Source organism: Rhinolophus sinicus, chromosome 4, assembly GCF_057876585.1.
Source record: "Rhinolophus sinicus isolate RSI-liver-muscle chromosome 4, RSI-T2T, whole genome shotgun sequence".
Taxonomy (NCBI): domain Eukaryota; kingdom Metazoa; phylum Chordata; class Mammalia; order Chiroptera; family Rhinolophidae; genus Rhinolophus; species Rhinolophus sinicus.
In genome coordinates this window covers 45420340-45439547 of record NC_142504.1, presented here as the reverse complement: position 1 = coordinate 45439547, position 19208 = coordinate 45420340, and the positions used below count along the sequence as shown (strand labels likewise).

Sequence of the window (19208 nt, the reverse complement as noted above, 5' to 3'; positions counted from 1 at the left end):
TCATGAAATAAAAGAAATCTAAGGAAGCTTAACCTAATTACCATGGTTCACAGGATTTGCTTTTCTTCAGAAAAGTTCAATCTTATAAAAATATTCTACTTATCTATTAACCACCTATCTATTTTTGGTATTTCACAGTTAGATTGACTATTTCTCGCATGTAAGAATACATGTTTTAAAATATACTTCTGCATAATTTTCTTTAGTTTTCCAACAACTTTTGAAGGAATGTAAAATCAAGAATCTCGTATCTTTCAAACTTAGAAACACTGCATGTTGGGGACACAAAATAGTGTAAAATGAGTATGAAATACATCTAATCATGTTGATATAGTAAAACTTTAACATTCTCTAGCAGTTTGGTTGACTAAAAAATAAAGATTGACTAAGAATTTGAAATATTTAAAGATATATACTAATTACTGAGATAGGTAAACAAAAAAGTAGTAGACCTTGTGCTAACAATGGTTACAGTCTGTGTGGGGATACCAGATATAGACAAGATGAAAAATTACCTGCAAGTACCATGCTAACCAACACCTCCCAAATGAATGAAAAGTATAAATTAAACTCCAATAATTCAGGGTGGACAGTTCCCATTTTTTATTATGGGAGTCAATAAGTGATTTCTAGGGAATATCAAAAACTGAATTGAATTTAAATAAAAGAATATGAGGTTCTCATAGGTGAGAAAGGCCTCATCAGACAAGTGAAAGTGTCTTATGTTTATGGGATGTAGATGAGAGAAGAGAGTGGGGGAGTCATAGGAGCCAACATTAACAGAAATGTTGCAGTCAAATGTGGGATGACTGAGTGGTTGCCCAAGGAGTTTGAAGCCGCAGAAATAGAAGCACATCCACATTTTGAGAAGGATAAATACATGACCAAGTGCTGGTCCAAGAATCTTTAACTAATCAAGGAATATCAGGTAATTTGACAGGGGTAGAGACTGGGAGATTGCAGGTCAGTTACGGATTGTGAGCCACGAATGAGGTGATAAGGCAATAATCTGGGACGGGGCAGTGATATTTGGAAAGAAGAGAAGAAAACGAAAGGTCCAGGGATCTTTTATACTCAATAATATATCTCAAGCCTGGGGGAAAGAAGAATTAAAGATAACTCTGAGCTATCTAGGTGAAAAGAAGAATTAGAGTAATTAGGCAAAGGACTTTGTCAATAGGTTTGCTTGTTTGTTTTGGGGGAGAGGAGTTTTAAGTGGAATACCACATTTAAGTTGCTCAGCAATTGCTTAAGTGGGGCAGTTCAGCGGGCAATAGTTAGAAAAATGGCCCTGGAACATGAGAGAGAAGTGAAGGCTGCAGGAAATCTACAGTATTTGAAGCTATGGGGCTGGATGTCAACTCTAACAAGATAAAGATATCTAAATATAGGTGAGGTTAATATCAAGGGAAGGTTTCCTGGAGATATGAATTTTAACTATCAGTTTAAAGATAGATTCTCTGAGATAATGTAAGGATATATCATCCTTGCAAGTATGAAAGCGTTTGCCATGAACTCAGTGAAGGACGAATATAATGGAATACAGTGTAGATGAAATACACTGAGCTGCATGATTGCGATTTACCTTATGGAGGTCAGGAGTCACGCTGCCCTCAGCATGGCTAACAGCTCAGGGAAATGTGGAGCGAGGACAGGTTCAGGCATTTAGGTGTCCAGATCTCAACTCTACTGCTAAATGAACTATTTACCTTAGTTAAGCACCTTAAGCTAAATTTCAGCATCTTATTCATTAAGTAAATACTGCGATTATGGGATTAGAGATAATGTGTGTCAGACAGAAAAATATTTCTGATCTGAGAAACTGAAAGGTCATTATATGGCTTTTCTAGGTGACATGAGCTTAAATCCAATTATCTGGGGTGATTTTTGAGCAAAAGGAGGAAACCTAGCATAAAATGAATACTTACAGACATATGTGAATCTTCACTGATAATATTAGTAGAACTCATAGAGAAAGTACATAATTAAAGGTAGTCACTAATTTTACATAGATATGGTCTGAGAGAAAAAGAAATATATAGTTCTACATATAAACAACAGTTTGAAGGAGAAAAGATAAATAAAATGAGTAATAGAGGTGAATTGAGGACTCACCTAGGGAAACTAGTTCATATTGATAAAGCATATAAAGAGCTAAGATTGGTAGGTTTGATATATAATATATATAATGCATATAATAAAAAACTAGGAATTTTTTTTACCTATAGAGGGAAATAAGTTCACGTATACATAATTTCCAGAAATAGAAGAAATAAGAAGCCTTTGGTAGGTAGAAATTTATAATTCCACTTTTAAGGATGTACAGGTAAAATAGTGGCCATGTGTGTACGTGTTGCTAGGAAATATATTTATGCTTCTATTTTGTGATATGAGACTCAGGATAGCATAGCAGGTAAGAGTCTGGGTTCTGGAACCAGATTTGCAATATATGAATTCTAGTTATTGGGCAAATTATTTAACTGCAATGTACCTCAGTGTCCTAATTTGTAAAATAGTATCTAGCTAATAGGACTATTAGGAGAATTAAATGAGCTAATACATATAATGAAGTTAGGGACTTCCTAGCACATGGTAAGCATCCATAAGAAGTTAATTTTTATATTATTTATTATCATTATCATCAATATTTTTGCAATGGAATAAAGGTGCCTCGGTAAGCTTTTCTCACTCTCCAAATGAACCTCATTGATTACACTGTTTATGCTCTGAATTGATGTTTAATGTTAATTGCTATTATAGGCTCTTAGTTGATATAGGGCAGTGTTAACCAAAATTTAAGCCACAGTTTTCTCAATATTGTTTGAAGTGTCCTGTATCTGGTGAAAGTGTACGGAGAGAAGACAGAGGGGCTGACAAAGACCAGGAAAAACATGTGATAAGATTCAAAAGCTGAAGAGTTGGGTTATGTATATGAGAGAGGGACAAAGAAAATCTTCTGAAGTTTATATCAAATAAACAAAAAGAAAAACAAAGACATTTCAAAGATGGGAACTGTCAAAAGATTTCTAATGAGGCATAATGGACCAATTTTTCTGGTGTGGGGTTGTTTCCTTTATCTTTGGACACTGGGTGAAGAGCTATCTAATTTACACATCTCTCATCTCCCAAAAGGGGAAAGAAAAAGACATATAATGGCCACTTGCTCAGCCAAGCTTACAGAGCCACTATTTGTGGCATCTATTGACTATCTAGAAATCTCAGAGTTGTCCTAACCAGTTCTCTACCATCTTCAGGCTGAAAGGTCCAGAGACAGTTATACAGCCAGGGCTGGTCAAGAGCGTTTACGACTTCCTAGCCATAAAAATACCCCATTCTTTATGTGTCAGGTATGAGTAGAAGGGAATGGTGCTTTCTAAATTCATTATGCTCCCCAATTAAACAAATTTCTACTTTAAGAATCTATGGATCAAGAATGATTCATTTGGCTTGCCCTATACAAAGCAGAAATGAAACAGAAAATAATGATTTGAGCTGAACCAAGACCACATATTTTACATTTTTAACTATAAGCTGTTAACCAGTAAGCAATTCTGTTACTGCTCTTTGACTCCCAACTTCTTCTTTTGTGATTACTGATTTCACTCAGTTGAATTGTTTTGCTTCTTAAAGCAAAGATCAACTAAGAAAACTGTATACTATTAATTTTAATCAATTTCATAACCAAAGGTAATTATTTTGATACAGGTATTTCAGAATACAAAAAGAGAAGGTAGCCAATTTCCTGAAAATTACCAGATCATTTAATAGTAAACAAGTCACATTATGTACCTATAGTGATTTTTAGCATTTGTATCCAGAAATCAATGACTGCTAGGGTCAAAGGATAAGTTTTTAACCCGCATATTAATGGAGGAATTTATCCTTCTCTGAGTAAGCAAGATAAAGGCACTTTTTAACGGGTTATACCTTGATTGGCACAGAATAGATTTTCATCTCCTTACGTTCAGTGAGGAACATTTTAAAGGCACTGTGAACAAGGAAGTTACAAATTAAGCTTATGAAACTTTTCTTTGATAAAAATAATTGAGTGTGAAAATTCAAGTACCACATCACTATAGAAACAGTATAATGATAAATAAAATACAGATATCAAAGTAGTTGTAAGAAATATCTTAAGAATAATGTATGCAAGGTGCATGTGGTAACATTTTTTTCAAGAACTTTAACTCAGCCCTTAAACTTTCAATGCCCACTAAAATGCCATTATTAAAAAAATAAATAACTAAAACAAAACTTTGGGAACTTATGCAAGCTAAGAGACTAAGGGAACACCATAGTTTTGTTTTGGTAACATTTAATTATGAATAACATTATGAAAAAAATCTATTTTATAAATAAAAAAATTTGGTATTCTATTAGTAGCAAGGATAAGAAAATATCAAATCACACACACTTGCAAAAACACACTTTATATCTGTCTTATATTCTTTATATATGTGATATGATAGATCATAAATTAAAGGGATAACAAGTCTTTTCCTTGTTCAAGTGTAGGTGCTTTAAAATATCAATGTATAAAAAAGGCTTTCTCCACAGTGCCAGATTTGGTGGTAAGGGTGGGAAAGAAACACACGGGCATTCTGTAATTGGGATCATTTTGAACACTGTATTCATTTAAGTTTTAACTAAATCACATGATACAACCTCTATTTACAGAACATTGAGTGTAGTAAGATTTCTAAGTATAGATTTTATCTAACGTTAATTAGAAAAGGCTCAGAACTTTACACAATCATATTCATGACTTGTAACACCTTCTAAGAGGTTTAAGCCATTCATTATGCTGCCCTTGATATTGTATAAATGAAACCAAAAGTTGAAGAAGTTGAACGAATTGCTTTATATGTCAAAATTAAAGCTAATAAATTGGATACGAGAATTATATCCTTTCAATTTGATATCATAATCTCTCCCTGCAGATAACTGTAAATATGTGTGCATATATAGTACATATATATGCACATATATTTACTATATATACATACACATCTGAAAATATATATGTCAAACATACATATGCACATATACATTTGAATACACAGATATAAGATATATTTAGTTACATCTAAAAGCTGATGAACCCATAAAAAATGTAAATGACTAACCTGGTGTTACTACTACTCCATTTCCATTGACCACAGGCCTCTCTTCCTCCTCCTCTTCAGGAGGCTCTATACTTGCTTTCTCCATGTTGCTCACTGATTTATTCCTCTTCCGTTTGCCTTCAGCACTTGGAGTGGCCCCGGGAAGTATCTGGTCTGTTACATTTAATAATAATGGTGCTGGTTCTGCTGGAGGCTTCGGGGTACCGTAGTAATTGTCTGCAAATGATACCAAAACATTATGGAGTTAAATATTTCTCCTACTATGTGCATAATTTGTAAAGAATGGAGATTATATTGACAAATTTGTATGCTATTTCATACATATATATGTATTTTATACACACACGGTTTTGTATCCTTTTATATCTTCATTTGTTATTCCTATTGTAGTGGGCTTTATTGCTGAAGTAAAGATATAGAAACTATCTTTATTCTCACCTTTGCGCCAAACCAAAATAAAGTCATATGTATTAGTCTCAAATAGTACATAGCAATCTCAAAATTCAAAAATTTTTGATAGCAGCCCTTGATTATAATGTTTTAAAAAATAATTATGTCTCAATAAGGGTACAGGCAACTTTTATTTTTTAGCAAACTCCACAAGATTCTGGAAATGCAAAGCACATTGTGCTTTTCTCCTGCTTTCAAAGGGCCCTGGCTATTGTCTTTGATGGGCCCAGCATTCTGCTCAGAGCTGTATCTCCAGCCAGTTTAGTGGTTCCCATGACGGCTGACAGTGGGCCTGCTGCTCTCATCTTTGTTCAGATTACTGCAGCATTTTTTCCCACAGCTCCATGATCTGACCTATGAAAGCATTTGTTTCTGCCATCAGTCTAAGAGACTTCTGAAAAAAATGGAGAATAATTCCTATTTCTCTCTGTTGTGAGAGCCAGGCACCTACATAGTAGGCATGGAATAAATGCTTATCAAGTGAACATCTTTATATCTTCAAGAAATTACTTTATTTAAAATAGTTTAAAATTTTGACTAGTAAAGAACATAGTGGTGTTTTTAAAAATCAATGTTATGCTTTTAGCATCAACTTCAAACCTATATTGGTGCTTTTAATTAATTGAATAATTTTCTCACTCATTTGCACACTCATTCATTAAAATCTTTACATAGTTCTGACTATGCACCCAGGCACTCTAGTATGCTTGAGAAAATGATAAATATGACACAATCCTTATCTTCCAGATGCTCAAAGTTCTGGTGCGGAAGACAGGCATTTTTGACATCACGCAGATAAGCATTATAACAGGAAATAGGATTAAGCCCTGTGATCAAAGAGGCATAGAGGAGGAAACACGCCTCACTCTCTGCAGATACCACGGAAGGCAACTGGGAAAACTGCTGTGAAAGAAACAACCCTTAACTAGAAGTCATGAGTTTTAGACTTGGCTTTTCCACATAACTATAATTCAAGGAAGTTACTTAACCTTAGTAAGGCTAAATTTCTTCATCTATAAATTAGGCATAGCAAAACTGTTATAGTTACTTGTATTCTGGGTTGCAAACAACCAAAACCTACTCTAATTAAGTTCAACATGAGAGGGATGTATTGAAAAGATATGATATGGACAGTTGAGGGAAGAATGGAGTAACATGGGCAGAAACAAAGCAGTCCAGTCAGGAAACCAAGTTGCCTCGGCTGAAAATCCAACTGGTCCCACTGCCACAGGCACAGCCCTTGGCTGCCACTGCCTCGGTGGGAATGAGCCCCAAGCTCTCCTCTGTAACTGTAATTCACTCATTTCTAGGAAAACTCTCGGGCAGGGTTGTCTCACTGGCTGAGCTTCAGTCACGTGAGAGCCCTTGAGCTGCCAATTTAGGGCAAGATAATGGCTGCTTTCCTCGGCCTTGGGAAGAGGGGCGTGGAGCCCTACCCTCTATCCACCTCATTTCCCGACTCTCCCCAAGCAGGAAGGGTCTTGAGATGCTGAGCCAGCAGAAATGACAAACATCCACTATACTTGCCCTCCTCACTGGCTGGGTTGTTGCGAAGATGTATGTATGAGGAAGAATTTTATAAACTGCAAAATTGCAGTGGTTTTAATGGCAGTGTAAACCACATGCTGCCACGATGTAAGCTAATATTCTGAAGGCTTGCTGTGCCACTAATGCTGTCGCCGCTTTCATGGACAGTCACAGTTGCAAGGGTAATACAAGGAATGAAAACAGTATGACTATGTTTGGTAGTTCTTGTACATGTAGGAAGTCTGCAGACTAGACTTTTTGCATACATTTTGCTAAAGATTACTTTTTAATTTAATTTAGAGTATTTAAAATGAATCAGACCTTCAAATGTACTGAACACATTCTGAGAGAACAAAAACTGCTAGTTTCTCCCTAGATGTCTATGAACTATTACTGTATTTTAGCATCCATAGGGGCTCACACCATCTCAGTAGTACACTGCTATACTTTCTATAGAATCTCATTATTTACTTCTTATCTAATAAACACAATGTAAAACTAGTAAATAATCCTGCATGTCCCAATAAATAATATAATTTTAAGTAGTATTCTGAGAACTTTAATGTCTTTAAGTATATATTGTACTAAGAAAACAGGTTATACTTTAGTGTTTTCTTTCCCCCCGTTTGTCTTTTCTGGTTAAATAACAATTAAAAATATGTGCATAGCTCAGGCTAAATATAAATATTAAGTAATAGACTTTGTTGAATTTATATTGCTAAATAATTGGCATGTGATGTGATTACAAGTTACATAGCAATGTCTTATTTCTAAAGTTAGATTTATAAAACTAATACTTCAGATTAAATTGTAGATGTAAAACGGTATGAATCATTAGTTAAAATGTTGAGATTATTTTTATTAGCAATAATAATGGCAATTTAAAAGAGTCACAGAAATAACCCATACAGCAACTACAATTGAGAAATATAATTCATGGAGAATAGGTTATCACCCCAAACCCAATGCAGAGAACAAGGAAATTACAAATACCTAAACCAAGTTAAAGAATCAGCCACTCAGGTACTGTGTTTCCCCGAAAATAAGACCTAGCCGACAAGCAGCTCTAATGCGTCTTTTGGAGTAAAAATTAATATAAGACCCAGTCTTATTTTACTATAAGATTGGGTCTTTAATATAATATAATACAATATAATATAATGTAATGTAACATAATACCAGGTCTTATATAATATAATATACATAAGACTGGGTCTTATATAACATAATATAGTATAGTATAATATGATATGATATCATATGATGTAATATAATATAATATGATAATATAATATAATATAATATAATATAATATAATATAATATAATATAATATAATATAATGTAATACTGGGTCTTACATTAATTTTTGCTCCAAAAGATGCATTAGAGCTGATTGTCCGGTTAGGTCTTATCTTCGGGGAAACATGGTAGCTGAAATTGTTACCTGATGTAAGTGTATACAAATCCATAAACTAAGGTGATATGCCTTTTTCAGAAAAAAAATAAACATCCAAACTCTTCTAAAATATAATTTGGAAACACTATCCCATTAAGAATGAATTGGCTCTATGTATAGTGCCAGAATTTAGTGAATCTAAAATCTCAAAATACCATACTAATATGGTGTAATGTTTAACAGCACAAATCATTGTGAGATAAACCTGACTTTGAATCCAGTGTCCCCTAATCTGGCCACCACTTTATAGCCTTAAATTGATTCAGTTAAAGTGGAAATGTGGGGCTGTAAGGTGACTATAGTCACAAAAACAACTCGACTACTACTATTATTACCATCATCACCACTGCAATTTACTGAGCTGGACACTGTAATGGGCATTTTAACTATGCACTCTCGTATCAAGTGGGGATTAGAATAACTCCTACCCCACAGTGCTGTTTTATAAAGATTAATGATAATTAAAGGAAATATAGTGTGACTGGATCTGAATAGGTACTTGATATATGGTGACTAGTTTGGGTATTTATTCATTACAATACAGCATAAAGTCATTCTGACTCTGCAGTTAAATAAAAATGGAGGTTCTAAAAAATTAAACTATTTCCCAATACTATACACAAAGCATGTGGAAAAACTGTATCTGTTTGACTTAAGAACCTCATCTCTTTTCAAAATACTATATATCCTCTCAAGAGAAAAGTGTGATGAAATTTACAACCTAACAAGAGCTGATGCTAGAGGAGTTCAAAGCCACAACTAATGAGCACGAATGTATAATTTTCAAAAGGAAAAGGTCATAATTGCCACCAAATTATAAAGCAGAGACATTTTAGGTTAATTTCCCCCCATCCAAAAATGTGTGTGTGTGTGTTTGGGTGTAGGGTGTGTAAGGTATAGGCTTCTTTTTTTTTTTTTTTTTTTTTTTTTTTTTAAGATTTTATTGGGGAAGGGGAACAGGACTTTATTGGGGAACAGTGTGTACTTCCAGGACTTTTTTTCCAGTCAAGTTGTTGTCCTTTCAATCTTAGTTGTGGAGGGTGCTGTTCAGCTTCAAGTTGTTGTCCTTTCAGTCTTAGTTGTGGAGGGCGCAGCTCAGCTCCAAGTCCAGTTGCCGCTGCTAGTTGCAAGGGTCGCAGCCAGCCCACCATCCCTTGCAGGAGTCAAACTGCTGGCAACCTTGTGGTTGAGAGGACGCGCTCCAACCAACTGAGCCATCTGGGAGCTCAGCGGCAGCTCAGCTCAAGGTGCTGTGTTCAATCTTAGTTGCAGGGGGCAGAGCCCACCATCCCTTGCGGGACTTGAGGAGTTGAAACAGCAATCTTCTGGTTGAGAGCCCGCTGGCCCATGTGGGAATCGAACCAGCAGCCTGCGGAGTTAGGAGCATGGAGCTCCAACCGCCTGAGCCACCGGGCCGGCCCAGGTATAGGCTTTTATATCCCAGTTTTCACTGAATACATTTGTATTTGAATAGAATGATGTACTCATTAGTAGTTTCATGTAAATTTAATACAAAACTTCACTAACTTTGTTGTCGAACATGATGGCAAAAGAGAAATTATATATAAAATTATTCACTTAGTTCTATCATAATTAGGATAACCCATAAATCTACATGATCTTAGTTTTAATCAATGCCTGAGTAATAAAAGAGAAAATTATTTGAGGAATTTGATTTATTCTTTAGCTTTTTAAGTACTTATGAAAATGAATTTAAAAAAAACTGTAGTTATTGCAAAGAGTAAAACGGTGAATGCACCCATTTCTGACATTATAAATATAGGAACGCTTTTAAAAAATTTGAATAAAATCAATTGTCTATACAACATCAATAATTGGTTTTGTAATAATATAAATCATTTAGTAACTGTGCATTTACACTGGACACTGTTATACTAATTCTTGCAAAGGGAGAGGGACTAAAACAGGTTATATTGTTATAAACTAAACCTGGCTAGAGTCCTTCGAAAAATCTAATCCATTGCCTACTTTTAGGACCCATTCCTAAATCATCCAGAAGAGATGAAAATAGCTTTCTAAGTAACTTTTCATGTATTTTATTTGCAGACTATCATGGAATTAGTCCTCTGCTTTCTCCATACTTGTTAGACCAAATAATTTTTTCAATAAGTCTTAGCATACATTTTTTAAATGATGATGTTTTTGTCTTCTGATCCTTCCAGGTATTTTTCTCCCCACATTTTATTTAATAGTGAAGCCAGGTGTGTGTGTGAAGGGGACGGGGGAAGCTATTTCAACGAGTTATAAATTGTTCCCTTTTTTGTAACCCTACTCTTTATTTGGCTTTTTAAGTAATAGACTCAGATGGTGACTGTTGTTTCAGTCCTTTGGGTGTATAAGAATAACACGTGTGGGTTTGACATCAAATAACCATAGATCTTTCCACATGGCACCCAAGCGGAGATGGGTTTTAGAAAGGTAATATTCTTGTCTTCAGCATACCTCACAGATTAAGGTCTTGACCTGCATTTGTCCCCAATATTGTCAGTGCTTTTATTCCCATTTTGGTAATAAAAAAAGAAGCAATTTTGGATAATGGGTTAGCAAAAGAAAGATGATTGCCTACAGGGATTCTGGGACTTGCAGACAATACAGCCCATCACTGGGGTCCCCAGAGAGCTTGAGTTGGAAACAATGTGTGGCAAAATTTAACAGGAATCTCATCATTTGTTTTTTACAGTTTTATAAATAGAGGAAATTGATTGATACTTGGCCTCCTTAATGGCACCTGGAAAATTTGACATTGACATTAAACAAAGAGATTCACAATTTCAGATCCACTCATAATTAATTATGTTTGAAAACCTGCCAGATCATAAATACACAATCATTCTTGTCCACATCAGAGATTTAGATTTGTATTAATAGAAACAGATAAACCATGAGAGGATTCTAAATTGAACTTCAAGACATGTTTAAAATATTACACAAGGGATGGTATTGAGTTAAAAATAGTACCCCAAAACCATCATAACTTGTCAGCCATGGCAAGAATCACAGTTATATGGCTACAGAGATAGTAAGTTAGAAATTGTATAAATACAAAACTAAGTTGGTAAACGTAGCCTACAAAATTAATTCTACTTTTCTAAAACTGCACTTCCTACCAGAATATAAGACTCCAAAGTCTCACAATGCTTTGTCAACTGATTTTTGAAGTTATTTTTGTAGGCGGCTATGATAGTTAACTTTGGTCTGCTCAAAAAAAGGTAGTATAATATCCTCATCGTGTCACAGGTAGTAGCTTGAAACCAAAATGCAAAAATTCTCTGACTTCAAAAAGATAATGTCCTTTTCTCCTGTGGTGAAACATTAATCTTATATGTGCCAGGAATAGGAAAAACATCCAAAATGATGTTTGTCACTGATACCTGTACTGAACAGCAAATTGCTAAATTTTGTGAAAATTCATTATTGAACGTGACTTTCAAAGTCTGCACAATTATGTAAACAATGTGAAAGCTTCTGTTTTCTCACATACAGAATTGAATTATTCAGTAATAAACCTCACCTCAGAAATTCAATTAAATGAATGCTGAGTTGACAATGGATTACTTTCTGAATTTTACTGTCTTTATCTGTCCATCGATATTCTGCAGAAATCATGTATTTGGTTTAAGCTGACTAACATTTTCTGACACTTGTTTGCAAGTTCTCAATAGGTTATTGTGGTCATTCTCACTGAATTTTCATTTATTCATGTTAGCAAATGTGGACAGGCACAGGACAAAAATCTTTGCTAAACGTCACTGTCCACAAACTGGCCAAGTGAAGTGGTTCACCTATTTAAAAGATATCAGATACCCTTCCCTTTAGTGACTCTTCCCTTCAGATATTATTCAGAGGAGTTCAGAACATTTCCCACCTGCACCAAATAACGTATGTAAAGAAATTACGCTAGGAAATCCTCAAAAGAACAAAGGAAGCTACATATGATTTTTCAATGTCAAATATACATCTACTTTTAAAGTAAAGCACTTGAACATTTATAATTCTAGTCACAAAAATTTTACAACCCCGATTCATAAGCATATCATATTTAAATAATATTAAATCCCCTCAAGCCGCACTTTCTAGTAGAAATGTAATGTGAACCACGAAGACAACCTCTTATGTAATTTAAAATTTTCTAGTTAGCCACACCAAAAAAGGATAAAGAAAGGTGAATGTTCTTGTAATAATATATTTTACTTTACCCAATATAGTCAAAATATTATCATTGCAATACAGGATCAATATAAAAAGTTAGGAATGTGATATTTTTACCTTTTTTCTCATTAAGTCTTTAAAACCCAGTGTATAGTTTATACTTAGAGCACATCTTAATTTGGATCAGACCCATTTTGAGTGCATAATGGCCTTATGTCACCAGTGGCTACCATATTGGACAGCATAGTCTTAAACAATCCCTTTCAGGAAATAACATTTTAAGTTACCATATTATCACCTGAATGACATATGTTTCTCATACACAATAAAATGAAAATCTCTGCTTCAAATGACTGAGAAAACTGAGTAAATACCAAAACACAGTAACAATTTCAGGTGACATTGTATCAATGACATTTTCCTTGTTTAATTGCTTTGCTGCTCTGAGTACGTATAAAATATTATTAAGCACCCAGCAGATGTACATTTCTTAGTAACTCTCTTCCATCCGGTTTCCTAATCATCCATTTTATCACTTTATCTTGTCTTAACTTGAAAAAACCCACTTTTTGACTTTATTATCAAGTTACAGGTTAGAAAGGGAAAAAAGGAACAAATGTTGCAAGTAAGTAATGTGCATCACTAGTGTGAGTACCCCGTCCTTCGGTTCAAGAGCAGAACTGACGAGCCTCTCTTTATAATTGATTACAACCCATAGAGAGAGGAATTGTTGACTCACAGTAACAGAGTGAAAACAGAGAAATTACTCATATTGTTGTCTTCCCTCTTGTCCTCTCTCTGGGAAGACACTCATTTTGAGTATTCATAGTGCTTAGTACCCATTACCTCATCCTTCTCTCATTAGGCTCCTATCTTCATAACTTACGCTAACAACAATTCCAATTTTCTTTTTCTTCTATATACTGTATGTGTCCCATTTCCAATTTCCTTTGGGTCTTGCTAAGTGACTGGGTCACCACTCTGATAAACTAAACTAATATGCCAATGATTAAAATTGGCTTATTTTATCCCTTATAATATTTTCATTTTAACACAGTATTTAAAGCTCTAATCCAAAAGGTTAATCATGAAATTTGGGCTATAACTGGTCAATTCAGTGGGGAGCGTGTTTCTCAGAGGACACTTTAGTGCTCTCAAATCACAGTGGAGAAATTTTCCTGGGCAGTCAGGGCACCTGGTGTAGTAAATGTGATGATGCTTGGGAATCTAAGCAAAATATCAATGCAAAGATTTTTGGAAAACAGAACTGAGATAAAAATAATGTATATTATAATTCCAGGTTGTAAAAAAAATGTACATGTCTATCTTTTTTGTTAGAAACCATTTGTAATTGTGTCATTAATGCAATTAATTGTTTCAGTTTTTAAGTGTCTAGTGAGCTCAGTGTTCAAGAGACAATCCCTTTATGGCTTATTAACCACAAATAAAAAAGTGGAAGTAAAAGTTTGATAAATTTTTAAATGGGCATTCATACAAAGCTCAGTGAATTCCTTTGATAATCACTTTGATTAAATTACTCCTTTAAATGATATGATAAAGGAAACTGAACAATATTATTTTTCTTACACAAATTTATGGCTTATCATATAACTTCCTTCCCTCTATGGTGCTATTAACTCTGATACTATAAAATTATTAAGAAATTAGGAGACCTTTAAGACTTTCTTTTGTCACTATCTTCCAAGTACAATACCCAAGGAAATTCTGATTAATAACTTGATTGTTGGTGAATGACTAAATAAATTTGCCAAATACCTAATTTCTAATACTCAGTTTTACTAATAAAAATCAGAAAAACTTGTAAAAGCAAGTAGAAGTAATATTCTACTTAGATTTTTCCAAGCTTGTCCTTCTGGGAAGAATTCTGCATATAGTCATAGCATCTGGGTTGTAATTGAGGTTCTACCAGTAACCCTAAAAGAACTTGGATTAAGCATTTAACTCCTCTGAACCTTAGTTTCTTCATTTGTTAATTGACAGAATTGAGTCAGAGTTCTAGAGTACTCACCTCCAAAATTCTGTAACGAAAATTTTCAAAGAATATAATGACAACAGGTTATATTTCCTTGCCATTGTATTAAAAATCCTGAATTGACCATGGATAGAGAATGACAATAAACTGCAGCCCACAGTTTCAATTATTTGTGAGCCAGGACTCATTTGTTTTCTTGACATAAACATGGAGAACTGTCATTTTACTCTATATTTCTTTGCGCATTCCTTTCTGAGAAAGTGGTTGTGGTTGCAGAGTATTTCTATTTTCTCCAAGACTTTCATCTACATCTATCCCTGTTGGTGAGGTAGACAGTCCCTAAGTGTATTACCCATATGATGTGAACTATGATTACACTGTAGAAGATCATATATGACACACTTCAACTTTATATTTTAGTCTATCTGACACTTAAAAAAATTCTGATTTGTTTTAAAGAATCAACATTGTGATCATGTAATCTGTGAGACACAAACATAATTCCTAAGTGATAGAGTATAGTTCAAGCTAGCAGCAATTTAGATGTAAGTAGAACAAATTTGTAATCCAGAAAGACAAGAACAACCCAAAAGGCTAAAGGGAAAAAAAAAAAAAGGTTTTGGTATTTAAGCTTAAGGCTTTGTCTGTATAATGCTAGCAAGTATTGAATAATGTATTTTTTTCCCTCTTAATCAGTATACTCACATCCTAATAAAACCAACCTCATGACAAAAACAAAACTAAACAAAACAAAAAGCCTGTCTCAGAACTATTGGTATTTGATATTTAAAATTCTAAAGACCAACCATTAATTCTTTAAAGGTATATGTTTTAGTAAGGTACAACTCCCCCAGTTCTTAAATTTTTGTATTATATTTTACTTTTCATACCATTCTTCTCATTCTCTAGTAAATTGTGAAAGTACCAGAAATAACAGCTTATTGTAGAAAAAATGTGACATAATGAAGAAAGTGAAAAGTAGAAGGAGAAATATGGGGGTCAAAACTCAATCAGAAAAGAAATGGAAATAAAGTAAGAAGAAGAATAAGGAGGAGAGAGAAGAAAGAGTTGGAGGAAAAGGTGGAAAGGGAAGAAGATGAGGATGAGGAAGAAGACAGTGATGGGTCTTTCCATGAAGATGTTTAGTTGCAACATGATTCTTTAGGTGACATTCTGAACCAAAGCCATGCATATGTAGCTATCTGTCATCACCTCATAGCTAATAAAGTACTATGATACACTGTCCAATGTGTCATCCAATTGCTACATCTGGCCATTGAGGACTTCAAATGCGGCTAGTTTGAATTGAGATGTGAAATCCACACTAGATTTTAAGACTTAGTACAAAAAATATATATAATAAGTGAAGCATTCCAGACCACATCAATTAGAACTAAATTACTGAAAAACTATCATTGAGAATTGCCTGAAGTCTGGCTGAACCAAAGTCCTACAACTATGGACATACAGAAGAAGACACATCGAGATGGGAAAGAGGAGCAGAGATGCAGACGAGCTTGTCCCACACCTGAGTGTGACCATTAAAAAGTGGGAAGGATATCTTGGTTGCGGCGGTCCCACTCTGAGGAGTGATGGGCACCAGCATCTCCCCAGCCCAAGGTTCCAGTGCTGGGGAGAGAAGTCCTCATACTTTCTGGCTGTGAAAACCAAAGGAGATTGTGGCTGAGTGAGACAGAGGGCAGCTGGGACTGTTTAAAGGGACTGTACACAGACTTATGTGTGGATGGTATCACCCACTCTTAGCTCCAGCACTGGGGCAGCAGCTTGAAAGCTGGAATGGACATACAGGGAAAAACTGAATTGTCTAGCATGAGGATGAGGGCTGGAGAGGCAGCTTTATCCCAGATGAAGTAGTTAGCAAAACCCATTATTTCATTGTTGAGCCCTCCCCCTCCCTGCATGCAGATGAAGGTCATATCTGAGTCTCCATCAAGCTGGCTAACACCTTTCCTCTGACCTGCCCTAGTGATTCCCTGAGACTACAGGCCCCACCTGACTTTCGAGCACATCTAAGCTGCTTCCAGTAGCTTTTTCATACAAACTGCCTGCCTTGGCTGATGTTGTGGACTTTCCTAAAACCTCTCAAAGGTTCACAAAACCCAAACAAGTAGCACCTCGCTTTGGTACCTCTGGCTGAGCAGCCCTGAGCTCAGCACTAGCAGCAGCTGGCCCAGGTATGTAGCTTGGACTCTCAAGTCACCTCCAAGTACACTGTGGGCAATGGCCATCTCTAGATTGCTTTGTGACTCATACCAGGTAGCCCTGGGTAGGGCACAAACAGCGGTTGAATTTGACATGCAGCGGTCCCCTCACAGGAGGCTTGAGGGCTGGCAGTCCCAGGGACCAGCTTCAAAGTGAGCCACAGCATCACCTAGAAATCTCCCAATATGACAAACCCAAAGGGTGGACTGGGCAGGCACCAGAGTCCCACTAAAGTGCACCCTTCTCTGTAGGGTAAGGCTCTGCACAACAACTCCTCTATTATAGTCACAGCCAGTCCTCACAACCAATCAGCCTGTGGGTCAGTCCCTCCCATTGATGTGCAAACAGCAACCAAGTCTCAACTAACAAGAGGGCACACACCACCCACACAAGGGACACATCTGGGGTATCTGGTTCTGGTGACCAGGGAGATTGCATCACTGAGTACCACAGCATACCTACTACATAAGGCCACTTTACTAAGGTAAGGAGGCATAACAGCTCTACATAGAAAGAAACACAGGGAGGCAGCCAAAATGGAGGGAAAAGAAATGTTTACCAAATAAAAGAACAGAACCCAGCGCCAGAGAAAGAACTAAACAAAATGAAGACAAGCAATCTACCAGATTCACAGTTCCCAACACTGGTTATAAGGATGCTCAATAATCTCAGGGAGATCTTCAACAAAGAGAAAAGAAACATAAAAATAGAGCTAGAAAACATAAAAAAAGAGGCAATCAGAAATAAAGAATACACTAACTGAAATGAAGGAAACATTAGAGGAAATCAATATAGGTTAGATGAAGCAGAGGATCAAATCAGTGATTTCAAAGATAAAGTAGCAAAAACCACCCAATCAGAACAGCAAAAAGAAAAAAGAATAAAAAAAAAATGTTTAAGGGGCCTCTGAGGCAATATCAAGCATACCAACATTTGCATCATAAAGTAATGAGAAGAAGAGAGAGAGCAAGGAATTGAAAATCTATTTGAAGAAATAATGACTGAAAACTTCCCTAACCTGGTGAAGGAAATAGACATACAAGGCCAGGAAACACAGAGAGTCCCAAATAAGATAAACCAAAGAGGCCCACATGGAGACACATCATAATTAAAATGCCAAAGGTTAAAGACAGAGAACCTTACAAGCAGCAAGAGAAAAGCAGTTAGTTACCTATAAGGAAACACCCATATGACTGTCAGCTGATTTCTCAACAGAAACTTTGCAGGCCAGAGGAGATTGACAGGAAATAGTCAAAGTGATGAAAAGATAGGACCTACAACCAAGCTTACTCTACCCAGCAAAGCTATCATTTAGAGGCAAAGGATAGATAAAGAGCTTCACAGACAAGAAAAAGCTAGAGCTCCTCACCACCAAGCCAATATACAAGGAGTGTTAGAGGGACTTCTTTAAGACTAATAGTACTACTACTACAATTGCTACTACTAATACTACTAATAAAATGGCAATAACTACATATCTATCAACAATTACTTTAAATGTAAATGAATTAAATGCTCCAATCAAAAAATAGGGTGGGTGGCTGATGAATAAGAAAACAAGACCCTTACATATGCTGCCTGCAAGAGACTCACTTCAGATCAAAAGACACACAGACTGAAAGTAAAAGGATGGGAAAAGATATTGCATAAAAATGGAAACAAAAACAGAAACAAAAAACTGAAGTAGCAATACTTACACCAGACAAAGTAGACTTTAAGACAAAGGCTATCACAAGAGAGAAAAAGGACCCAGCAATCCCAATTTGGGGTATTTATCCAAAGAAACCTAAAATGCTACATTGAGGCGATGAATGTATCCATATGCTCATTGCAGCATTGTTTACAATGGCCAAGATGTGGAGGCAGCCTGGGTGTCCATTGATGGACGAGTGGATAAAGAAGAGCTAGTACATATATACAGTGGAATATTGCTTGGGATGGAAGGGAATGGATTCCTGCTATCCGTGGTGGCATGGATGGACCTGGAGGGTATTGTGTTGAGTGTAGTATGTGAAACAGACAAATACAATGTGATTTGGCTTATATGTGGAATATAAAGAACAAAATAAAGAAACAAAACAGAAAGAAACTCACAGATACAGAGAAAATTTTGATGATTGCCAAGTATGAGAGGGGTTCGGGATGAGTGAAAAAGGGTAAGGGATTAAGAAGTACAAATCGTTTGTTGCACAGTAGTCATGAGGATTAGTTTATAGCATAAAGAACATAGTCAATAATATTGCAATAACTATGTATGCTGT

The 19208-nt window shown here is 35.6% G+C and overlaps 1 protein-coding gene across 9 annotated transcripts in view; it reads right to left on the bottom strand.

The window, feature by feature from the left end:
- Window positions 1-19208, bottom strand: part of MAGI2 (membrane associated guanylate kinase, WW and PDZ domain containing 2) — a 1312004-nt gene that overhangs the window by 446305 nt on the left and 846491 nt on the right. For all 9 annotated transcript variants that reach the window (XM_074340644.2, XM_074340647.2, XM_074340646.2 and 6 more), the window contains one exon: window positions 5127-5342. In XM_074340644.2, coding sequence (XP_074196745.1) covers window positions 5127-5342 — 216 coding nt within the window. The remainder of the gene's footprint in view (window positions 1-5126; window positions 5343-19208) is intronic.